The sequence below is a fragment of the Mercurialis annua genome, linkage group LG8 (genome assembly GCF_937616625.2).
Source record: "Mercurialis annua linkage group LG8, ddMerAnnu1.2, whole genome shotgun sequence".
NCBI lineage: Eukaryota > Viridiplantae > Streptophyta > Magnoliopsida > Malpighiales > Euphorbiaceae > Mercurialis > Mercurialis annua.
The window spans coordinates 33,668,668-33,694,627 of record NC_065577.1 but is presented as its reverse complement, the minus strand read 5'-3'; the positions used below and the strand labels follow the sequence as shown (position 1 = coordinate 33,694,627).

At 37.7% G+C, this 25,960-nt stretch overlaps 2 protein-coding genes across 2 annotated transcripts; one reads left to right on the top strand and one right to left on the bottom strand.

The window, feature by feature from the left end:
* The first annotated feature begins 5,485 nt into the window (after positions 1-5,485).
* Positions 5,486-7,576, top strand: LOC126661071 (protein NUCLEAR FUSION DEFECTIVE 4). Its single transcript, XM_050354831.1, has one exon. The coding sequence runs from the start codon at positions 5,580-5,582 to the stop codon at positions 7,380-7,382; it is 1,803 nt and encodes a 600-aa protein (XP_050210788.1). The 5' UTR covers positions 5,486-5,579; the 3' UTR covers positions 7,383-7,576.
* Positions 7,577-20,022: 12,446 nt separating this feature from the next.
* Positions 20,023-25,011, bottom strand: LOC126661942 (uncharacterized). The gene is made up of 2 exons (XM_050355824.1): positions 20,812-25,011; positions 20,023-20,664 (listed from the first exon to the last, which is right to left on the bottom strand). The coding sequence occupies exons 1-2, from the start codon at positions 25,009-25,011 to the stop codon at positions 20,023-20,025; spliced, it is 4,842 nt and encodes a 1,613-aa protein (XP_050211781.1).
* Positions 25,012-25,960: the final 949 nt, after the last annotated feature.

Here is a 25,960-nt window from a genome sequence, read left to right as displayed (position 1 = left end):
CATCTGCTGAAACTGCAGCAGCAGTAAAAGTGCGCCCGACCTGCTGCAATTTATTTTACAGCAGTGATTTCAGCTCACTGAACTGCTGAGCTTCCATGATGCGAAGCCTCCTTCGCCATCTCCATTCTGAAGTTAAAACTGAACTCACCAAAGCTTGCTTCATATTAGATAGATTATATAATTGAGGAAACAGATTTGTAGAAACTCCTACACCTGACCAATCATCATGCCAAAGGGATATCGAACGACCATTCCCAATTATGAAACCAATACTCGATATGAAAATATGCCACACCGATAAATCTAGACAACAGATATGTCTAATTCCTTTCCAAACATAGGATAAATGATTTGAATCACCATTTAAGAGAGCATTCCAAGTGGTTAAAGAAGAACAAGAAGTAACAACACCATACCACAAAGAATTTTGATTAGATGAACGCAACTTCCAAAGCCATTTAAATAACAAACTTTGGTTTCTAATCTTCAAATTACAAACACCCAAACCACCATCTTTATAATCACGACAAATAACATTCCAAGAAATTCGGTAAAACGCTCGAGACGTAGAATCTCCTTTCCATAAAAAATTCCTCATGTAAGAATCTAATTCAGCTCGGACACTTACTGGCATTGCTAGGAGAGACATAAAATAGATGGGCAAGCTATAAAGAACTGATTTCACAAGAACTAACCTTCCCGCCAGAGATAACAAAGATCCTTTTCATAAAGATAATTTTGCTTTAAACCTCTGGATAACGTGATCCCATGTGGAAGAAGGAAGCCTACGCACTGCAAGAGGTAAACCCAAATATTTTATTGGGAAAGCTTCAAGGCGACAGCCCACAACATCCGCCGCTAAAGCCATATCCGACTCCGAAACGTGAATACCAAGCATGGAGCTTTTGTGAAAATTGATTTTCAGACCTGAAATCAATTCAAAGCAACGCAAGATACGAGTAAGAACACGAAGTTTTTCTAGATCAAATGGCAGAAATAGAATGGTGTCATCAGCAAATTGAAGAACTGAAACCGGCTCGTGATTATCAGAATAAGAGAAACCATTAATAAGACCCATCTCCACGGATTTATGAAGCATGCTCTTCAAACCTTCTGCTGCAAGCACAAATAAATATGGCGAAATCGGATCTCCTTGCCGAACTCCTCGATTAAGAGTAAACGGAGCAGAGGGGCTGCCATTAACTAAAACCGAAGAGAAAGCAGTCGATAAACAAGTTGACATCCAATCAACCCATTTACTAGGAAAAGCCATTGATCTCATAACACCCAACAAATAATTCCAGTCTAAACTGTCAAACGCCTTATGGAAATCAAGTTTCAAAACAAGCAGACTGTCCTTTCGACGTTTTGCACAATGAACTAGTTCATTGGCAACCATAGCACACTCCATAATACTTCTCCCTTTAATAAAAGCATGTTGATGATCTGAGATAACAGTAGGCAAAAGAGGAGCTAATCTGATAGAAAGACATTTAGAGAGCCATTTATAAATACCGTTTAGCAAGCTAATGGGGCGATAATCACGAATATCTGAGGAGCCAGCAACCTTAGGAATTAAAACAATAAAAGAAGAATTTAATCCATTCGGCAAAGTGTTGCTGCTATGAAAAGAGTTAAACAACTCTAAAATGTCTTCTTTAAGAAACGACCAAGCTCTTCTGTAGAAATAGAAGTTAAAACCATCCGGTCCCGGAGCCTTTCTCTCATTACACGCACATAAAGCTGAAAAAATATCATCTTCATTGAATGGTCGTATTAGACTGCAAGCTTGATCTTGAGATAACGATTTGAAGGACAGCCCTAACATATCATACGGGACATCATGCTTCTTCTCATAAAGAGAAGAAAACAAGGAACGAATCTGCTGTCTAATATCAACCGGTTCATAATAAATTGCCTCACCAACTGTTAATGCCAAAATAAGATTGTTTCGAAAGTGCTTCGAGGCCATGCTGTGGAAAAACTTGGTATTTTTATCCCCTTTAATACACCAATTCAACCTTGACTTTTGAATCCATAAACTCTCCATGTGTTTCTCCGCCTGCCAAAGATCAGCTTTAGTGACAGCTAAAGACTCCTTCTCATCCTCAGTAAGAAGACGCAGATCAGCAGCTATATCAAGCCTTGAGACCTCCATAGAGAGATCCTTAACTTTCTTCTTTTGATCCCCAAAAACATTAACATTCCAATCTTTAATCTTTAGTCGAAGCTCCTTTAATCTTTTAACTAAAGATAAGGAATTCGTTGAACTCGCTGAAGTGATAATAGACATCCAAGAGTTTGAAACAAAACTGCCAAAATCAGTGTGATCCCACCAAGCATCAATTGAACGAAATGGTTTAGGCCCCCAATCAATTTTTACATCGGATTGATACAATATCGGAATATGATCTGAGAGGCTCCCCGAGATCGCCGATAAGGTAGCAGCCCCCCACACATCAGCTGCCAAAACCGAATAAAAACATCTATCTATTCTTGATTTAGAGAAAGAATTCCTCCAAGTAAAAGACCGACCTTGCAGCGGAAGATCGAACAATTCTGAAGCATTAAGAAAATCTCGAAGAGCAAGCATCGAAGCTGAGTAGTTACTGCAATTGAGACGCTCCTCCGAAACCAAAATCTCATTGAAATCGCCACTAATAAAAACTAGCCCTGTAAAAATCGTCAAAGGAAGCAATTCTGCCCAAAAAGGATAATCTTTCAGAAGCGAGATTACTAGCATAAATCAGGATGTGACGAATAAAATGAGAACTGAAATAGAAATCCAAACAAATCCACCGCGTACCCTTCATAACAGTAATATTGCGCAATAATTCTCTCAAAAAAAAAAAAATTAATATAAGGTCAGTTTAATGAGCCAATCAAGTCTATTCGAGTGTTATTTTTTTAACTTTTTAGATGAGATCGATTAAATATTATTCTTAATTGACACATCAAGATGTAATTATTAATTTTACATTAACAGATAATTAGTTTTGAATAATTGCTTGAAACATTATATTAATACTGTAAAACCATGTGGCATGCATTTTCTACTTAAGATTTTACTAATCTTTATTCAAAAAAAATTGAAAAACTAAATGAATTTGTACTTGTTTACATTTTAAAATTAATGGATAATCATGTCCATGGTTATGTTAAGAATAATTTTTAGTCTTGCATAACGCTAAACGGTACGAGTTTAACTCGAGTTAAGTCAAAACTGAACTCGAGTTTGAATGTGTTATAAGGTCTTGAGCTCGAATGCAAATTAGTCTAAATTCTCAAGATCGCTTGAGTTTGAATAATATTCGAGTATCGAGCTCAATAAAAATAAAAATAATTATTAAAAAAATAAATATGGTGTATTTTAATTCCACTATAAAATATATAATTGATGGTATATATAACCAATCATCAAAACCATCAATAATTTAACCAATTAATACGGTGTATTTTAATTTTTTCACCATAAATATTTAAATCTAATGTAATAAAAAGATTATTCTATATGTATAAGAGGCTTGTTTAGACTTGCGAACCTCACGAGCCTCTTTAATTGGTATCAAGCTCCACAGAATGTAAAAATTCGAAAAGTTCGAGCTTGAATTTACTTAATATTTTTGAGCCAATTTTTAAATTTATTTAAGCGATTTCGAGTAACTCACGAGTAGCTCAACTTGTTTACATCCCTACACATACCCACTTAAGTTATACTATATAAAGGTAAATTGAATTTTTATATCTACATTTTGAGAATTTTGTCAAATATATTTCTAAAATATGACTTGAACATTTTGAACTCTCAATTTTAAAAATAGGGACAAATATATTCAAACTTCAATTTATACTTATTTTCAAAATTTGTTATTATAAATTTTTAATTTCATGAATGATTATTTAACATAATCAATTTTTAATTTTAATTTAAGAAGGATTATTTTTATTTAAATGAAGATTATATGTTTAAAATAGATTTAAATTGATGGTTGGATGTATTGGTTTTAGTTTGTAAAATTAGCAGATTAGAATATTCAAACTAATTTTGAAAGATATATTTGCTAAATTAGCTAAAATTCTGGTATATAAGATAATTTACCATATATAAACATGGGCAGGAGGGTCGGTCGGCCCTTCTCGCCGGAAAAAATTAAATAAAAACACATTTTTTCGTGTAAGGGCAGTTATAGCCGCCCCTAAAAACCGCCTCTAAAAATGATGTTTTGTTTCTTTTAACCGCCCCTACAAGTGAAATTTTTTGTATTTAACACTTCTAAATTTTTAAATAGAGAAACGTAAAAATTTCGACCCTTCTGAATTTAAGTTCTGGTTCCGCCACTGTATATAAATATGGATTATTTCGAGAGCTGTTAATGGATGATGATACTTTAAAATAATAAAAGAGAAACGACTAGTTGGTGATGGTTTGTTCGTCTATATTGTCTCTAACACTACTTGTCAAATAAAACAAATTATTTAATCAAGAAAGAGAGTTTTATTTTTTATTTTTGAGACAAATCAAGACAGAGACTTTGAGTACGTAAATAAATTAATTAATCATATTTCTTGGTTTCACATTAAATAGAGTTGCCAAACTAAGATAAGTCTATGCTTTGCTTATATTCAAAGGGTGTGCTTTGTTTTATAGCCAATTGTTTTTATTATATCCAAAACATATCTTGGAATCTGAATTATTCAGATTTCCGTATATAACTTATCACCAAATTTGCTACTTAAGACTATTATTTTGATGACTGATTGAATAGGTTACATTTAAAAATAAATTTCAAAATATGGGTTAACTAGTTGAACTTGCATTTTGGTCTGGTTTAATTGGATCAGTCACCGGTTCAAACCAATTTAATACTAATTTTAAAATAAATCGAATTCAACAGCTAGTCGGTTTTCGATTAAATCGGTTAAATCGGCCGATCCAGTTCGGTCCTTTTTATCATTGTTTATCCCTTATATTGAACATGATGAATCATATTTTGTAATTTAATCCCTCAACTCTAAAATAATAATTTTGATTTCATAAAAAAACTAAAACCAAAATAATTTTATTTGAACTACGACTCAAGTAGGTTTTCTGCCATCTCTACATGTGCTGGCATTTATTACGTGGATTAAGACTTATTTTTGTAAGATTTTATAGAAACAGATTTTAAATTTTTATAATACTAAAAAAATTGTGCCTAATAATTTTTTTACTTTATTTGAATTTATCTGATTTAAAAAAGATTCTAGTTTCTAATTATGAATATAATAAATTAAAAATAATAATAATTAATAAGGAAAAAAAGAGTTATGAATATAAAGAAAAAAAGAGTTATGAATATAAACAATTTTTTTAACTGAATTAAATAAATCTGATTAATTAAATTCTGATTTCACTTATTTATATAGAAGTTTGACTCTTCTTTGCTCAGTAAGCAAAGTCAACTATTAAGTCTATGTAAGAGTATAACTTTTGAAAACTATTTTGTTTCTATAAAAGATTCCAACATTTACTCTAAAAGAAAAAAAAACCTTAAGAACTCAAAAACTGAGTCTCACTAAACTCCATAAACCCCCAAAAAATGGCGGTTGTCGGTCCTGGTGGCGGTAGCCGCGGCGGCGGTGGCATAACAAGTTTAGCTGACATGAAAAACCTAACGGTCCAAACAATCACCGGTAGATGGTTCATGGTTTTTGCGTCATTTCTAATTATGTCAGCCGCAGGTGCGACTTACATGTTCGGTCTTTACTCTCAAGACATCAAATCATCCCTCGGGTATGACCAAACTACCCTCAATCTCCTAAGTTTCTTCAAGGACTTGGGAGCCAACGTCGGAGTTCTCTCCGGCTTGATCAACGAAGTAACTCCGCCGTGGGTGGTTCTCTCCATGGGAGCAGTGCTCAATTTCTTTGGTTATTTCATGATATGGCTAGCCGTGACCGGAAAAATAACCGGTGTTCAAGTTTGGCATATGTGTTTATATATATGTATAGGCGCAAATTCGCAGGCATTTGCTAATACTGGTTCGTTAGTTACGTGCGTAAAGAATTTTCCGGAGTCTCGTGGCGCTGTTCTTGGAGTTTTGAAAGGGTACGTTGGTCTTAGTGGCGCTATTATAACTCAGTTTTATCATGCTTTTTACGATGATGATAGTAAGTCTTTGATTCTGCTTATTGCTTATCTTCCTGCTGTGATTTCCTTCGCTTTTTTGCGTACAATTCGTCGCATGAAGGTGGTTCGCCACGCGAACGAGCTCAAAGTTTTCTATAATTTTCTGTATATCTCTCTCGGGCTAGCTGCATTTCTAATGATTATGATCGTCGTGGAGAAACAAGTCGACTTTAATCAAACGGAGTATGGTTTTAGCGCAGCCATGGTTATTTTCTTGCTGTTTCTTCCTCTCGCGATTGTTTTTATCGAAGAGTACAAAATCTGGACCAGCAAGAAACTAGTTTTAACCGAGTTCCCTTCTTCTTTAAACATTGAGAAACCGAGCCAAATGATCCAGAAACAAAAGCAAGAAACCGTTACGACAGAAACACCTCCGAAAACGAAGAAAACGGGCTGGCGATCGATATGTTTTGATCGACCCGAAAGAGGAGATGACTACACAATACTTGAGGCACTTTTTAGTATTGACATGTTGGTTTTGTTCTTAGCTACAATTTGTGGGGTTGGAGGGACCTTAACAGCAATAGACAACTTGGGTCAGATTGGGACATCTTTAGGGTACCCTAAAAGAAGTATAAGCACTTTTATTTCATTAGTAAGTATATGGAATTATCTTGGTAGAGTAGTAGCAGGTTTTGGTTCAGAACATTTCTTGACCAAATATAAATTCCCTCGCCCTTTAGTTCTAACCCTAATTCTACTAATTTCATGTGTCGGTCATCTTTTAATTGCCTTTAATGTCCCTGGTGGACTCTACGTGGCATCCATAGTTATAGGCTTTTGCTTCGGGGCACAATGGCCATTACTCTTTGCTATGATTTCTGAAATATTTGGCCTCAAATATTATTCCACTTTGTATAATTTTGGGTCAGTGGCTAGCCCAATTGGGTCATATTTACTTAATGTGAGAGTGGCTGGTCATTTATATGATAAGGAAGCAACTAAACAATTGGCCGCTAAAGGACTTATTAGACAACATGGTGAAGACTTGGATTGTATTGGAAGTGAATGTTTTAAACTTTCTTTTATAATTATTACTGCGGTAACTTTTTTGGGTACTCTTGTTTCTCTAGTTTTGGTGATTAGGACTAGAAAATTTTACAAGAGTGATATTTATAAGAAGTTCCGGGAGGCCGCCGCAGCACAAGGCGACGATACGGAAATGACGGCCGTCGCCGGAAATGGCGTTAGGCCGGCCGAAACCCGGGAGTAGGATTGTTGGCTGTAATAATGTAGATTTTTTTATATAGGTATTGAAATTAAAGAAAAAAGAAACGGATAGATTTATCATGTGCTAGTTTGTTATACCAAGACAGTTTCATTTGAATATTGATGTAAGATTGTTGACTGGGGGATAAATTTTCTGTAATTTTTATGAATTTAGTTATAGTTTTTTTTTCTTTTCAACATTAATGATCCATAATAAGACAATAATTATGATTATATATTACTATTTGTTTTATACTACAATTTTAGAAATTTCTGGTAAAATTAGATTGATATTGACAGAGGTTGTTGCCCGACTACAGAAGAGTTAAGAGAAAATTATACTCCATGATTCGCTTTTCATAGACTTTATTGGACTCATAAATAGTTTTATTTTAAGCCTAAAGCTTCAAAAAAATGCCGAACTTTTAACCCCTTTTCAATTATATCCTGACATTAAAAACTAGTTAATCTTATTCTATTTTACATTTTTGTGTTTTAATTATACCCTGAAATATTAAATTGACGTTGTTTTCATTTGGAAGAAATTAAAAGACGTTCTTCATGTCTAGCATATATTAATTGTATATGTTGAAAATTTATTTAAATTTAATTAAATTAATTAAGAAGTTAAATTAGTTTTAATTTGATTATCGTTTCTAGTTAGTTTTTAAAAATAAAAAACTTATTTGTACTTTTTTGAATGAAAATAAATTTAATTTTATCTTCAAACTTAGTTAATTAAATGATTTCATCATTTAAATAAAAAAATGTGAAAAATAAAAAATTAGGGTTCAATTGAAACGAGAAAATACGAAATATGGTAAAATTGACCGGTTTTTAATGTCAGGGTAGAATTGAAAAGGGGCTAAAAGGTTAGGGTTTTTTGAGGTATTAGACCTTTATTTTATAAAAAAATGCTTCATTTTTTAAAATGTTTATATTTTTTCTTCATAATTTAATATTAATGTAAAATTAATTTTACATAAAAATGAAATCAATTTTATTTTAATTTGTGTGTATATATAATTTTTTTAAGAGTTTTTTGAATATAAAATGCAAGGTATGAACATAAATTTTTCAATTCTTTTTAGATATTTTTGCAAATAGTCCAGCGTTTATCCATATCTTCAACATGCTGATTAATTAGGAAAGCAATGTAAAAACAAGATGCTCTGGACATGCGTTGTTGACTTTCTAGAAGGAAAAATGTAAGCTGCGGGATACTAAAAAAAATTAAAAAATAAAATCTATCCGCCTTTTAACTTATGTCTCGAGATTAAATAAATCACTTCAAATTTTTTAATCGATTACATATTAAAATTTATATCTTGAGGTCAAATAGTTCATTTTTAACTTTTTTAATTAATTAGATCCGAAAATTAATTAGAGATTAGTGTTTATTACTTTATTTAATCCTGAGACACTAATTCGAGAGCCGAATTAATCCTCTATTCTTAAAAAAATACACCATCTATTGGTTATTTTATTTTATTTTTTGAGTATTCACAATTACAATTTATTGATAAACTGTCGATAAAAATGTCATTATAAATGTATCGTTATATGGCTGTGGAATACTACTTCCGATAGATCTCCGGCCATATACTGATGAGTTGCCGGAAGATTAGGGGTAGTCAAACCTTTTACCGACCAAAATATCAATTACGGATTTTCCACTAGCATGGACTTTTCCAGGAAATTCCCTCACAAATCCAGCAGTGCATGACACTCCATTCTCAAAGTTATAATTTTAAAACTAGAGAAAAATAATAGTATTAGTTTGCAGGTATAACCCTTTGATTTATTAAAATTGGTTGTCATCTATCAATTGCAAATTATTTATTCAATATGCATATATCGATGTTATAAAAAATATACTTTAAAAAAAATATATTAGTTTTAGAGTGTTGAATAAATGACGATTTGACTTGTGAAGAAGAGTAAGTTGCAATTATTGACACACAACTTCGTCAGCTTAGCTACTATCTATGATGAAGGTGCTGAGGAAGCAAATGAATTCACTTGACAACCAAAAACGAGAAATACTTGTGTGAACTTAATTCGGCACGTAGAATTATGAACCATTTATTTATCGTATGATACGTGGCAATAATAAATATATTAAAAAATCAATAAATATTATATTAGTTCACATTAAAATATAAATAATTAATGTGATATTTATTAATTGGTTAACACATTTATTGTTCCCATATAGCATACGATAAATGGATGGTTTATAATACTAAGTGGAGAACTAGGTTAATCTAAGAATTCCTCGACAAAAATAAGATATGTGAAAAAAAAATCTCTTATTTATTTTTAAAATAGTATTTTATAAAAAGCTTCTTCTCTGAAAAAACTTCCACCTTCTAGCACCAATTTATTTACACCCTCAACTTATAAAATCTTCAATTTTGTCAAAATTTCCACCTTTCGTCTTTCAATTGCACTCTTAGAGTACTAATTTGACCTTTTTTTACTGGAAAATATTCAAATCAATACTTTATATTTCCACTTATATTATAAATAGTCCTCAGTGATAAAATTTAAACAAAAAAACCATCTTCACTAGAATTTTAAAACTTAATAAATTTCACATTAAATATAAATTAATTAAAAATATCATTAAAAAATTTAAAATTACTTTTTTCAAAACAAAAATTTAAAAAATTTAGCCACCACCCAACCGCCGGGAAAAAAAAATTCGGTGGTGGTTATTCTTCTCAAGAAAGAACAGTTAAGATCTGGGTTGTTTTTCTTTAAAAACACCCCAACTTCATTAATTTTTTGTTCGATCGTTGAAAATTTTCTTGAAAATTTTAATTTAATTAATTTTGCGGAACTAAAATGGTAAGATTTTGATGCGAAATTTAGTAATTTTTGAAATATTTTTTAGGGAAGATGATTTTATTGTTGAGATTTTAATATTGAGGACTATTTAAAATAAAGGTTAAAATATAAAATATTGATTTGACATTTTTCAGTGAAAAGAGGTCAATTTAGTACTTCGAGGTTGCAATTAAAAGACAAAATATGGACATTTGGGCAAAATTGAAGATTTTACAAGGTGAGGGTGCAAACTGACTGGGGCTAAAAGGTGGAGGGTTTTTCAAAAGATAAGCCTTCATAAAACACTTATATTTACGACATTTACAATTATATCTTTACCTTGTGAAATTGCTAGTTTTTCAGTTCTATTAATTTTATAAATTATTATAATTTTCATGCAAAATAAATTCAAAAAACTCTTAGAATGACTTATTTGAACATTTCTTTTTTTTCACTCGAAACATTTAAAATGATTAATATATTTGATTTTTTTTTAGTGACAAAGAGATATATTTAGTACTTATTGGTGCAATTGAAAGTGAAAAATAAAAATTTGAAACAATTGACAATTTTAAGAATATAATTAATAAAAGGTCTAATAACCCAAAAATGTCAAATATTTGGAAAAAGTCTCAATTATGTCCAAACATTTAAATCGTCCATAAAATGTCCAAAAACGCATTAAATCGCCCATAAAATGTCCAATCCCTAAACGGAGTGTGCCTCTGTTGATATGTCACTTACATGGCAAACTGTTGCATGCATGCCATGTCGATAAAATCAGATGAGTCACCATAAAACCCAAATTCCTTATAAACTGAGAATCAATGAATGAAAACCGATCTTTAAAACCAACCCATTTCAGTTAAACCAACTCATTTCAATTGCAAAACATAGCATTTTGCATCTAACTCATTTTCAATTGCAAAAACAGCTTTCGTCCTTTTCGTGCTTACAAACCAAAACACTAAATCATGTTCCTTAACTTATTATGCTCTTTCTATCCTAACAAAATCGATGAAATCCTATGCTAAAAAGAAAAATGTCGCAAATTAAAGCATAAAAATGGTTGAAACTCCAATCAATGTTCGTTAAGAATGGATTAATTTGCCTCCAACGACTATTAGTGGAAGATGCACACATAGGCGATCGTACTTACTTACGTAGCGGACAAAAAACAATCTCGGTAGAAGATCATGGAGATGTCCTTCATTTAAGGTAAGAGTTTAGGTTTTTTGGTTAATTTTTTCTTTTTGCAGTAACTAATTAAAAATGTACTTGATTAAAATGTTAATATTAACTTGATTAAAATGTCAATTTATGTTATTTGCAACTTAGGTTAGTTTTTAGTTGAATTTAATCTGTTTGAACTATGTTCATGCATATTATTAATTTGATGTTAGTTGTGTGTTTTTTGTGATTGAATCCTCTAATTTGCTGTAAGTTGCATTTCATATTAATAGTGTGTTGCTTATCTAGTCAATTCCCATCGAACACAATTTTAGAACTTTGCTAACTAAAATATGGATATTAACTTGATTGCTATGTTAATTTCTATAGAATGATGATTGTGGAGTATTTCATTGTTACGAGGCAGAGGTACATACCGTAGATAAAATTAAGTATGGAGTCTTGCTGGATAAGATAAAAAAACTTAGAAGATCAAGTGTTAGAGAATGCTCAACAAGTTTTTGACATCAACAAACAAATTGCAAAAATGATGGAGAGAGAGGACGAGAAGGAACAAGAAATAGCTAGTTTTAAGAAGTTATTAAAAGAATTGGTTAATGAAAATGATAGTTTGAAGCTGCATAATGAAGAAACAGAGATGAAATTTAGGTCGTGTAACCTAATGTTGATTGATTTGATTTTTTTAACAGTTTGGTGGTTGCCATTATCATGCTAGATACTAATAAGAAAACCACACTGCTTTCCCTTCCATAAGACGTAATTACTTGTTTTGTTTCCTTTATGTTGTAGGTCGTGCTCAAGTGTTATCTGAATTGGCAGAGTAAATTATGGACGTTTGTCACGATCCAATTTCATGGATTGCGATCGGCGCTAAGATATAGGTACGGTTGTACCAAAACCCGTAACAAGCCTCGCGGATAAATAATCAATCATATAAACCTGCAGAAAAACATTGCTCGGGGGCAACTGAGACTCCAACTTAAGTCTAGCAGTTTATATAAACAGTTTTAATATAAGTACCCGGCTCAAATCCGAGATTTCCAAACATGCCTTACTATATAATTAATCCAAAATATATCATGTCAAAGATATAATAAATCAATCGGACCAATCCGACAATCCAAAATATAACACAACCAAACTAATAATAAACTAGTTCTACTGCGGTCTAAGAATTTAAAACAATGACTAGTTCAAATAACATAAAAACCTCTGAGGAATCAAAGAAATCGGAGAAGACCAAGCTTTCAAATCATAAACTTAAAAAATTGGGAAAACAACGGGGTCAGAAATGCTGAGATGAGTTCATAAAACTATTTACATTTTTTAAGTTTAAAACCCTTAAAAACAAATCCTTTTTATACTATATACATAAGATTATGAAATAACAGTATTGAAATAATCCCATCGTAAGCATGACGTATCATACCAAATCCCAGAGTGGACGGGAACAAATCCTCGTCATATACCAGCGTAAGCAAGACATTAGTCTGCCGATCCTAGAGTATTTACCGGTGCATGCAATCTCGATAATGCATATCGAGTGGCCGTTTCAATCCAGATCCATAATCATTTAAAAACAGTTCATAAACAGTTGTAATATTAAAATAACCTGCGGTACTTAATAAAGCGGTAAATGTCACTACAAACTCACTTCTTGCTAATCCATATGATAACTCCTGGAAAGTAAACTATCCCTGCGTAGACTCCAAAGCACGAACAGACGACGAGTCTAAGACAAGGTAATAGTTAAAATCCGAACACCCCTAACTCTAAGAATAGTAGACACCACATAGGACAAGCATTTTAAACACAATTAAGGTATAAGCAATACAAAGCCAAAGCAAAGATACATTCACCCAATATAATAATTAATTAAGTTTAAACGAGTTCTCATTTTAAAATGATCCAGAGTAATATTAAATTTAGACAACACCTTTGAAATCTAAAAGAAATCTCAGAGTAGTGTGTTAGCCATATATCAACTATATGCTCAGCACGACATGTCCAGCGACACAAGTCTAACCCGACCGAAATTTAAACTAGAGTAAAAATCCTAAATCAAATCCTTTAAAATAATACCAATGTATTTGAAACCATAGAACTCATTAAGTTTAACCCAACCAAACAAAACCATAACTAATAATAACAAGACAATAAATTATCAACACTTGACGATTTTCACCCGGAGTTCATACATCTCAAATAACACCTTAGATAAAATTTAAGACATAATATCATTTGCTTTAAAACAAACAACTCATATCTGAATATCCATTTAGGACAACAAGTAATCCATGACAACTTAACATAGTTTATCAACCATTTCACCAAGAAATAGCTAAACGAACTAAGGTACAACTATCACTCTCTATAGGCTAGAAACACAATAAATAACCCTTTTCCAGCACTATAAACTTGGTTGCATCACCCAAATACACAACGCAACTTAGGCCAATTATCTTTCAATCAACATTTTAGCCAATGATTTGATAAGCACCGAAGTATAAACTTTCCAGCCTTCAGTATTCAATCAAAACAGCGAATTAATCCTTCTAAAGCCATATTAAACACATCCCTTAGACACAACTGTTGGCAAATAATCGCAAGTGTACGATATCGTGCAAGTAATATAACTTGGAAGACCAAGTATCGATCCCACAGAAGCAATGGATTAAACAACTAATTTAGATTACTCTTTAATTGGCTAGCTAGAAGAATCAATTGGATGTTGTACCTCAAATTAAATCTAAAGTAAATTAACTCAAATATGTAAACTAGTATAAACTAAAAACAAGTGAATAGATTAAGGTTTAAACAATAATGATAAAGAGCTCAAGGATTGATAATTCCAAATAAACTAGTAAAAGAATGATTAAAACTTACTTAGTGATTTTATTGTGAATCGAGCTATTCTAATGCACCGAATCCCGCTCTCTCAAGTCTCAAAGATTCAAATAAAATCACAACCTAATTAATCTAATCAATTATTAACTTGCTCTCACAATATTAAAACTGAATTAAATAATTAAATTATAATTATGAAGCAAACTCAATGACTACCTAAATTTCTACCCGCTCTCACGGTGTTTTCCTATAGGTTCTTAATTACCTATGTCTATTTAATCAACAATCTCTCAATTAGTTAATTAAACACATCATGAATTAAGTGACCAAATTAATTCAAGCATTAGTTCTAGTAATTAAAACACAATTTACTCACTTAATAAATCCTAATCCAATTCGAATAACTAATCTAAGTGTTCATATCAATCTCCGAACAAGGGATTTAGTTACTCATGCTTAAGTTTAAATTAAACAAAGAAGAAGATGAAGAATTAAACATAATTAGAACAATAAATACCGGAGTTGTCAATTTTGGAAGAATCGTCTTGATTAAACTTGAAATCTTCACAATCGTTCTTTGCATAAACTAATTATAAACTACTTATAAACTGCTGGAAAAAGAAGCTAAAACGCTATTTTAACGAGAACTGAAATATAACTAATGTAATCTAATGTGTTAATCTAGGCTATTACAAGGTCTTTATATATTGGAGGAAGCTCTGAAATCCTCTAAGTCGGTTTACAGATCGAATTTGTAATAGGAGTTTCGGTTGAAGTCGGAGAAGGAAATTAAATCCAAGTCCAAGTCTAATTAGGCAAATTTCACCTATGTCTCGTTCGAACCTTCCTTTCTCGTTCGAGACTTAGGCCAAATTTCCATGGTTCGTTCGTCCTTCCTCTTCTCGTTCGTAACCTTGGGTTTCCGAGATCTTTTTCTCGTTGCTTCCTGAACCAATTTCGAACGAACCTTGCTTTTCTTCATGAGTCTCGTTCGAAATTGGTTATTTCGAACGAGACCATAGTCTTTTCTGCACAAGGTACGTTCGAACCTTGGTGATCCCGTTTGAACCTTTCTTCACAAGGTCAATTTCTTCGTCCGCAAGCTACGTCTTAACTCCAACGCTTAATCCTTTGTCGATTTAGCTCCAAATACTCGATAATCACCTAATTTCCGCTGAAACATTAACAAACACTATCAAATACATAAAATGACAAAAAAAAATGTATGCAATTACTAGTAAACGTGATAAAAACCGAGTATAATCGACCCTAATTATAGGAGTAAAGTAAAATACTCCTATCAATAACCAAAAATTACAAACCATCCAATGCACTAACAACCTCACTGAGCCACAACTAAACCCTATTAACCATTTCCAGATTTTAGTCTTTAGTCTAAAACATAATTTTGACTAAGAACACCAACTAATCGATACATTATTCGAATTAAACAATCTCGTCAACTTGCCCAACGTATTAATAACCACAAAAAGAATATGTGTGATACAGGTCGAGTCACAGAGATCGCCTGTTTGCTCTTCCTGCACAAGTAACAAATATAAGCTCAAAGGACCTCAGGCTTGCTCAGCCTGAAAGCCACTCCGATGCTTAAGTCAGAGAGGGTTTTTTGGTAAGTAAATGAGTGTAAAAGTATTTAAGTCTGATTTGTGCTTACCCTTCTCAGCATTCGGTGGCTTCCTTTTATAATGAGTGTAAGGCGGTTGTTATCTGGTAAATCGTGGGTTTGTCCCACGATTATTGATAATGGTGAAGGCACGTTCCCGATTATCCCGGGTAGTGGGTGTCAGGGAACGGAGTGGATGAGGTCGTCTAGATGGCAGACCTGGATGAGTCCGCCCGAGACAGACATGGGCGATACTCGTACTGTCGCTGGGCGATGGGAGGTTTGGAGACCCGTTGGGCGAGCATAGCATTTTCTAGGCGATGCTTGGAGTTCTGATATTATTAGGGCGGTATCAGATGTCCCCCCCCTATAATCTTGCTAAGTCAAAGACTTGAAGCGCCAATTTTCAAAATTCGAATTTCCGAAATTTTCGAAATGATTCGAATTCCAAACGTTTCCTTCAACGGTTACGAATTTGAAGCGTTTTTTGACTATAAAAGAACGCGACTTTGGGTTTTTCATTGATTATTTCGAGGAGTTTCCTGCTGTCAGGCATTCGAGTGTCTAACTTGGCGTATAAAAGAGGTACTTATTCTTTAATTTTTTACTCTTGATTTTTCTCTCTGATTCTCTACTTCTGTTGATTTATTTCTCCAGCCAGGCTTTCTTCGAGTTACATAGCACCAGACTTTCTCTTTTAATCAGTAAGTGGCTTAGCTATTTTTGTTTGTCTTCTTGTTTCCTTCTTCTTGTTTGCCTTCAGATAGCATATTTTTAGGATGTCTACATTAAGGGTTTCAGTGTCTTCCCCTTCTTCTTCCTCTTCTTCTGAGAGTTCTGCCAGTGACCCTACTTACCCTGTTCCTCTTGCTACCCTCGTTGAGTTGTCATCTGACGAGGAAGGGTTGTCTCAGAAGGTGATCCCTGATAGTGAGGAGGGTGTTGATGATAGAGGGCCAGAGGGCGAGGCTCCCCTTGAGGATGCTGGTGGAGATGAGGGCGGAGATGGTGAACTGGGTGATGACGAAGGAGATGAGGAGGATTTTGTTTTTAAGAGACGTAAAGTCTCCTCTGGGACATCTTCTAGTAAGAAAAAACCCTTGTCTGAGTGGACCATCGATCTGGGTCAAGAAGCCCTTGTATGGATTAGGGCGAGGTACAAAATTCCCCCTTTCATTGGCCTTCGGATTCCATCTGAGGGTTCGGCTGTTAACCAGGTCTTAAAGGATGATGAACAGTTGCTTTTTGTTGAAGATTTTGAGGCGGGTTTAAGGCTACCACTCGATGGCTTCACCCAAGAAGTGTTCGATAATTTTAAGATCCCCTTAGGTCAACTCCATCCTAACGCCCATCGTCATTTGACAGGAGTTTTTATTCGTGGACTCCAACTGAAGAGACAGGCGGGTTACGAGATTGTTAGGGCGATCTATTCTTTGGGGAGGAAGAAAAGCGATGAGTTCTTCTACTTGCAACCCGGAAGATCTCCCTTCACTGGCCTTCCCAATTCTTTGAAGCGGTGGAAAGGTTCCTTTGTCATTGCCAAGAAGGAAGGGGGTTGGGGTTCCATTCCGAATGTTTTTGTGGAAGGCCCCTAAAGTTGGAAAAGGCGAACCTGAGCGAGGTTGATAAAGAGACGTTGCATCTGCTTCGCGGTGGCGCTAAGGTGCACGTAGTGAATCTGATAGATTCCTACTTTGGCTGGGACCAAAGTGTTGCCTCCAAGAGAAATAAGAGAGTGCAGGGTGGAAAAAGGGGGAAGAGGAAGAAGAGTGAGGATAAGAGGGAGACATCGCCTGATAATGGAGACGAGTTCCCTGACATGGGAGAACCACTTCTTTCTTCCCCCCTTAATACTTCTTCTATGCCTCTTAGTCCTTCTGGTACCTTGTTTGTACCATGAAGCTTTTATTTTCTTTAATTTTTGTGAAGCGTTTTCTGAATTTTGTTTACTTTGACTTTTCAGTGCCGAACTTCAAGGAACTTCAGCAGAAGGTCATGGAGGATAGGAAAGCTCGCCGAGAGGCTCGAGAGAGGGAAGCCCTTCCCCAAGCTATTCCCAAGCCGACTTCTGAGGCTAAGAAGGCGCCTGCCAAGAAAGGAGGCGATGTTCCTTCCACGGCTGGAGGCAAACCACCTTCTTCTCAGAAGGGTGATGAATCTGCCCCCACTCCTAGGGTGGTGCTGCCAGGCTTCCAGATAAAGGAACCTGTCACAAGCCCTCCTCCTCCTGTTGTTCCCTCTTACACCGGTAAGGGGAAGGATAAAATGGAGGTTCCTGCGAAGGAGAAGCATCCCAGATCCCTTCCTCCGGCTCCCCAAACTGCCCTGGCTGCTTCGACCGGCAGCAAAAGGCGAGCTCCTTCTTCAGGGGGCGAAGATGCTGAGGGGGAAGGACCCTCTATGAAAAGGCCTAAGAGGGATGTAATGGTGACTCAGGTCGACCTGCTCCTTCAGAAGTATGGGGCCGATGCTACTGTGCGTTGTCCTGCCGTTGCCCACGACATCTTCCGGGGTTCCTGCTGCCCTTCGGATGTTGATTACTATTTGAAGAGGCCGGACAACGTACTGATGGACGATTGTTTCTCTGGCCTGGCAAAGGTGATTATTTTCTAACCTTATCATTTCGCCTTTTTCCTCCTGTTATGGTTATTTTCTAACTCAGCTTTATTTTATGTTTAGGTTGCCTATGCCATCCGTCAATATCGCTCCAACCGTCTAAATGACGATGAGATGCATGTGAAGATAAAGACGGAGTACAAGCTGCTGAAGGGAAAGTATGACTCCCTTCGCAGCGAACATGGCGGGTGCACTCAGAAGCTGGACTCTCTTCGTGCTGATGTGGATAGGTTATCCAGAGAGAGGGAGACTGATGTGAAGCAGCAGCGTGTGCTATCTGAGGAGGTCGCCCGCCTTAAGAAGGAAAATAAGAATCTGGCGGCAGAGGTGGTGTTGAAAGGTACTGACTATGACGATCTCAAGAAGGAGTTCGACACCACCGTCACGGCCCTTAATGAAAAAGTCTTTGTTGCTGAGAAGAGGCTTTATTTGAAGCGGGGCAGGCTGACTCGTGAGAAGGAGAGGCGTCGCCGAAACACCGCCCAGCTAGCCAATGATCTGACTGACTTCACTGAAGCCATCGTGGGTACCTATTTGGAGCGTCATCCTGAGGGGGGACGTTGAATTCTTATATGGCTTTCCCGAGGGGGTTAACAGTGAGAGTGAGCCAGATTCTCCCCAAGACTTGTTTGTCTCTATCAAGCCTGAGAAGGGTGAGAATGCTGCTGAGGTTGCCGAGCAGTCTGTCCCAGCGGCCAATGATTCTGTCAAGGTTGGCGAGGGGCCACATGTACCTGGTTTGGGGGGTAGTCCTGAGGAGAAGGACTTCGGCTTGCTGATATCTTCGGAGCGGCCTTTTGCTGCTCTGGACTTATTGGATCGTCCTTCTGATCTGGAGTCTATCCTTCCAGGGTCCGATCCTCTTAGTCTTGCCGATGTCCCTTCTCCTACCCGTTCTGGCAACATTCCTGTTGATGCTTCTTCTTCAGCCAGGCGGGGTTCGCAGGAGGGGCTATCTGTCCCAAATATTTTGGAGGGGAACAAGGAGGCTGTCCCGGAGAAGGTTGAGCCAGAGATCAAGCTTTAGATTCCTCCTTCTCCCTTTAGTTTTTGTATAGGAAGAATTTTCCTTTCTCATTTTTTTTTTTATATATTTTGTCTTTGTAACTTTTTCGGAGGGCGTATTTTACCCTCTTTTTAATATATATATATATATATTTCTTTATTCTGCTCTTTTTGCATTTTTATTGGGCGATGTTTGCTTAGATCGCATGTATTTATTGTTTCCTTTGTGGGGTTGAACTCGTCAGTTCCCCCTTTTTTGGAAATATTTTGGTTAAACAATAACTCTTAGTGATAAGATAGTATCTGTGAAATTTCCTTGTCCAAGCAAGGGTAAATTAATATATACTTTGTAGAACTGTGAATACAATACTGTGATCGAAACAATCACTTGGAGGAATTAAAATGTAGTACTGTGATGAAATATCACTTGGAGGAATTGAAATACAATGCTGTGATGGAATATCACTTGGAGGAATTTAAATGCATACATACTAAATGACTAATCATGCTGAGAGGTGAACCACTGTTGCTAAATTTTCCTTAAGTTGTTGGCGTTCCATGCTCTGGGTATGGTTATTCCCATGGAGTTGGTAAGTTTGAATGTTCCTTCTTTAATGACCTTGCTGATGGTGTAAGGTCCTTCCCAATTTGGTTGCAGCTTTCCGGTCCCTGCTTCTCCTTTTTTAACTTCGGTCTTTCTCATGACGAGGTCGCCTAATTTGAACTTTCTTTTTTTTACATGGCTGTTGAAATGTCTTGCCATTTTCTGTCTGTAGGCTTCCATCCTAATGTCTGATCTGTTGATCTTTTCGTCCAAGAGGTCCAGATTGTTCCTGAGCTCTGCTTCATTTTCTTCTAAGTTCAGTTGGTTGTCTTCTGTCCTTGGCGTGGGTGCGCCGATCTCTACAGGAATTACAGCCTCCGTTCCATAGGCTAGGGCGAATGGAGTTTCGCCCGTTGATTCTCTAGGGGTGGTACGGTAGTTCCATAGGACGCTGTAGAGTTCTTCTACCCATCTTCCTTTGCACTCGTCTAGTCTTCTTTTTAGTCCGGCCAGTAGGATTCTGTTGGCCACTTCGGTTTGCCCATTTGATTGTGGATGGTAAACCGAAGTGAACCTTAGGTCGATCTGATACTCGGCACAAAACTTTCTAAACTTTGCTGAGTCGAACTGCTTTCCGTTGTCTGTGATCAGCACCTTCGGTATTCCAAACCTGCACAAGATAGATCTAAAGAAAAAGTTAGTTATGCGTTGTTGGGTGATTTTTGCCAGTGGTTCTGCCTCTATCCACTTGGTGAAGTGGTCGATTTCCACTACCAGGAACTTCCGTTGTCCTGTGGCCAAAGGGAGAGGTCCCAGGATGTCCATACCCCACTGGGCGAACGGCCATGCACTGCCGATGGGTTTCATTTCTGAGGCTTGCTTTCTTGGTATCAAAGCATGTTGCTGGCAAGGCCAGCATCCCCTTACCAGCGTTGTTGCTTGTTCTTTCATCGAAGGCCAATAATAGCCTTGTAGCAGGGCTTTCCTGACCAGAGTTGATGCTCCATCATGTGCTCCGCAGGTTCTTTCGTGTAGTTCTTTCATGATGTACTCTCCTTCTCTTTTGTTTACACACTTTAGCCAGGGATGGGTGAATGACCGCTTGTACAGCTGGCCACTGTATATTCCGAACTTTGATGATAGTACCACTATTCTTTTAGCTTCCTTTCTGTCCTCCGGAAGTGTTCCATCAGCTAAGTATGCTGTGAGGGGAGTCATCCAGTTTTCTTCTTCTTCTTCCACTATCAGCATTTCGCCTTCTTCGATTTCTCCTTGGAAGCTAGGCTGTCGTTTAATTTCATGAGGGATATTTCTCATTGAATCATGATTGTTTGTTGCCGCCCATTTTGCCAATTCATCCGATCTTCCATTCATTGCTCTGGGTATTTGCTGTAACGACCAAGATCGCCCATTATTTGTAAAGAAGGCTTTGGCTTGCTTGGCGTATTTCTTCAGTGTGGCTTCTTTGACTTCAAAATTTCCTGAGACTTGGTTCACAACCAGTTGTGAGTCGCTGTAGATATGTGCTTCGGAGATATTGAGCTCTTCACACAATTGCAGTCCTGTTATCAGCGCCTCATATTCTGCAACATTGTTAGAAACTGAGAATTCAAGTCTTGCTGAGTATTCCATTTGGATTTTCCCCGGTCCTTTGAGCACGACACCGATGCCTGCCCCTTCCCCACAAACTGCTCCGTCGACGTGTAATTCCCAGGGGACTGCTTTGTTTTCCATTGGTTCTGTGAATGTTAGTTCCGCGACGAAGTCGGCCAATGCTTGAGCCTTCAATGCTTTCCGAGCTTCATAGACCACGCCCAAGCTTCCGATCTTAACAGCCCATTCTGCTATACGTCCGCTTGTTTCTGCTTTCTGGAGGATCTTTCGTAGGGGTTGATCGGTTCGTACGATAACCTGATGTCCCTCGAAATAATGCCCGAGTTTGATGGTGGCGGTATATACACACAGCGCTAGTTTCTCCAACCTTGGGTATCTTAGCTCCGCGTCCCTTAGTACCTTGCTTACGTAGTAGACCGGATACTGCTCTCCTTCTTTCTCCGATACCAGTACCCCTGCTATTGTTTCGTCAGAGCAAGAGATGTATAAATATAGCACGTCGCCTGGATCTGGCCTCGCCAAAAGTGGTGGTGACGAGAGGAAGTTTTTCAGTTCTTCGAAAGCTGTCTGGCATTCTGCCGTCCATGTGAAATTCTTGATCTTCTTCAGTGTTTTGAAGAAAGGTAGACATCGTTTTGCCGAGCAGGACATGAACCGACCTAGAGCCGTGATCCGGCCGTTGAGCTTCTGGACTTCATGTATGCTCCGTGGCGGCGTCATTTTTAAGACCGCTTCGATTTTATCTGGGTTAGCCTCAATACCCTGCTGAGAGACCATGTATCCCAAGAACTTGCCTGCCGGTACTCCGAATACGCACTTTTCCGGATTGAGTTTTAGCTGGTATCTCTTTAGCGTCTCTAGGACTATCTTCACATCTGCTGGGTGGTCTTCGGCTCGGATGCTTTTGACGATCATGTCATCCACATAAACTTCCATGTGTTTTCCGATCTGATCTCTGAATATTGAGTTCACCAGCCGCTGATATGTGGCTCCTGCGTTCTTCAGACCGAAGGGCATCATCTTGTAACAAAATAATCCCTGGTCCGTTATGAAGGCCGTCCTCTCCTGGTCTTCAGGTGCCATGGGTATCTGATGATATCCCTCCTTGGCATCTAGGAATGCATAAAGGGCGTGACCTGCTGTGGAGTCTACTAACTGATCAATGTGTGGAAGCGGGAAACTATCTTTGGGACATGCTTTATTCAGATCTGTGAAGTCCACACACATTCGGTAAGTGTCATTGGACTTTTTTACCATTACCACATTTGCTACCCACTTGGGGTAATAGGCGTCTTTGATCACGTTTGCTGCTTTTAACCGGGCGACCTCTTCTGCGATGGCGAGTTGTTTTTCGGGCGAGTGTCTTCTCTTCTTCTGTATCACTGCCTTCGCGTCGGTCGCTATGTTTAACCGATGACATATGATGTCCGGGTCTACTCCGATCAGTTCGTCTGTTGTCCAGGCAAAGGAGTCTCCAAGTGTTCTGAGGTTTTCTGTTAGAGATCGTTTGATTTCTTCCTCTAGCTCATCTCCCACTTCTATCTCCTTTCCTGGGGATAATTCGATTTTCGTGGTTCGCCCATAATGCTCCGCCCTTTCCTTCTTCTCTGGAGGTTCCATTGTTAGTACTGGCAAGGTTACATGTATTTTCCTGAGAGCTGTAAAGTATGCTTCTCTGGTTGACTTTTGGCATCCTCTGACTTTGGCATCGCCTTCTCTGGTTGGGATTTTCATCAATAGGTACCTCATGCAAATGGATGCGCACGTATCGTGCAAAAGTGGCCTTCCGAGAATTGCGTTATATGCAAAGTCCATATTGACCACCATGAATTCTGCTCGGATCTCTTTGTAGATCTCTCCATCCCCCAGTTGGATGTTTATCTCCAGTGATCCTTCCACCTGTACAGATTTGCCTCCTAGTCCCACCAGTGGAGTAGAGACATGTGTCAAATTTTCTTTCTTGAGTCCAATTCTGCCGAACACTTCCATTGTGATCATGTTTACCGAACTTCCCGTGTCTTCAAGCATCCGAGATACCTCGAAATTGTTGAGTCGCCCCTTGACAACTAGGGCGTCCTCATGGGGGACTGATAAGCCATGACTATCGCCCTCCGAAAAAGATACGCTTCTGAATTTCTTAGCATTTGGTGCACCTGGGCTAACTGAGTAGACTGTTCTTGCCGCTTTCTTTCTTGTAGTATTGTTGTCTCCTCCGGTCGATCCGCCCATTATTACGTTAACCACGCCTGTTGGCTCTGGTCTGGGTCTTCTGGCGGTTTCTTCTCTCCGCTCTTTCTTTCTTTCTGATTCCGCCTCTCTGGCTTCGGTATCCCTTTTTACGAACTGGGAAAGGGATCCCCTTTCTATCAGCTTTTCTATCTCTTCCTTCAGGTGCCAGCATTCATCTGTGGTGTGGCCGTTGTCTCTGTGAAATTCACAGTATTTGCTGTTGTCTCTTTTGCTGGCTGATGCAGCGTTCATCTTCCTTGGCCATCTGACCTTCTCTCGGCTGTCTTTTACCCAAAACAGTACGTTGGTTCTGGTTGTGTTTAGGGGCGTATATCGCCTATCTTCGTCTTTTTTCCTTTTATTTCTGAAATGGTCGTTGCCTTTCTCTCCGAACCTCTTTCCTATGGGCGATCTGTCCCCATTTCTTCTTTCTGCAAACGTTCGTTCTTCTACCCGTCCAAGGCGATTCTCTATCTCTCTCTGGCCATCATCCACTCTGATCTGTGTATGTGCGATGGTCATCAGTGTGGTAAATGATTTTGGTGATTTAGCCAACAATTCCTTTCGTAGGTCGGAGTTGGTAGTTCCATTGAGTAATGCTGTGTAGGCGATCTCCTGGCTCAGGTCTTCTATCTGCATCGCCTCCTTATTGAATCTTTCTACATACTTCCTGAGTGTCTCTCCTTCCCTTTGCATGATGGCTAGCAGGTCTGTGGACAGCTTCTTTTGAGGGATGCATGCTACGAATCTAGCCTGGAAAAGTCCTGAGAATTGTTTGAACGTCAGCACTGATCCTGGCTTTAAACTTTGGTACCATTCCTGCGCCAGACCTTTTAAGGTAGTAGGAAAAAGTTTGCATAGTACGTGATCTAAGTTAGTCTGAACATTGATCACCGCTTGGAATTTGTGAATATGGCTCTTGGGACAGCCTGTTCCATCGTATGATTCCAAATTTGGAGGGTATCTGAACTTTGTAGGGAACTCGTGAGAGATGATGAAATCTGCAAGTGGTGAGTCACTTCGAAGAGAGATGTCTACGTCTTCACATCTTATTCCGAGCCTGTTCATGACTTGGCGGACTCTTTCCTCCAGATGCTCTTCTCCGTCTTTGAGGGTGTGTTGTTCATCCATCCAACGTTCCTCGTCTGGAATTACTATGGGGGCGTTTTGTTTCTTTGCGGAATTTTCCGGGCACCTTCCTCTCGCATCGGTTCTTTTCCCTTGTCCATGGTTGACGTTGACTTCTGTACTGGTGATTTCGCTGATCCCTGCTCTGGCGATTTTAACGAGATACTCTGTTTGATGTCTTTGAGTAGACTGGTAATTTCTAGGAAAGCCTTGAACATTGCTTGGTTGTTGATTGGCTCTTCATCAGGTGCTGTGGCTATCGGAGGTATCGTCTGTCTTATCGCCAGGGGGTCGCTGGTTTCTCCTTCTTCGCTGGTTGGGGGGAACAGATTTAGGGCCGGTGGTTCTGTTTCCCTGTCTTCTCTGTTGGTAGCTGGTAGAGTATTATCTCGTAGGGGATCCATTCTTGAAAAAGCAAATTCTGAAAAAGTATCTAAAAGGAACGACGAAACTGATAAGTTCCACGCTCACCGCACCAAATGATACAGGTCGAGTCACAGAGATCGCCTGTTTGCTCTTCCTGCACAAGTAACAAATATAAGCTCAAAGGACCTCAGGCTTGCTCAGCCTGAAAGCCACTCCGATGCTTAAGTCAGAGAGGGTTTTTTGGTAAGTAAATGAGTGTAAAAGTATTTAAGTCTGATTTGTGCTTACCCTTCTCAGCATTCGGTGGCTTCCTTTTATAATGAGTTTAAGGCGGTTGTTATCTGGTAAATCGTGGGTTTGTCCCACGATTATTGATAATGGTGAAGGCACGTTCCCGATTATCCCGGGTAGTGGGTGTCAGGGAACGGAGTGGATGAGGTTGTCTAGATGGCAGACCTGGATGAGTCCGCCCGAGACAGACATGGGCGATACTCGTACTGTCGCTGGGCGATGGGAGGTTTAGAGACCCGTTGGGCGAGCATAGCATTTTCTAGGCGATGCTTGGAGTTCTGATATTATTAGGGCG

Coding starts and splice junctions, on each gene's coding strand:
- LOC126661071 (XM_050354831.1), top strand. CDS start 5,580: ATGGCGGTTGTCGGTCCTGGTGGCGGTAGCCGCGGCGGCGGTGGCATA.
- LOC126661942 (XM_050355824.1), bottom strand. CDS start 25,011: ATGGATGAACAACACACCCTCAAAGACGGAGAAGAGCATCTGGAGGAA. Junction 20,665..20,811: donor CAGGACAACGGAAGTTCCTG/GTAGTGGAAATC, acceptor AACGGAAAGCAG/TTCGACTCAGCAAAGTTTAG.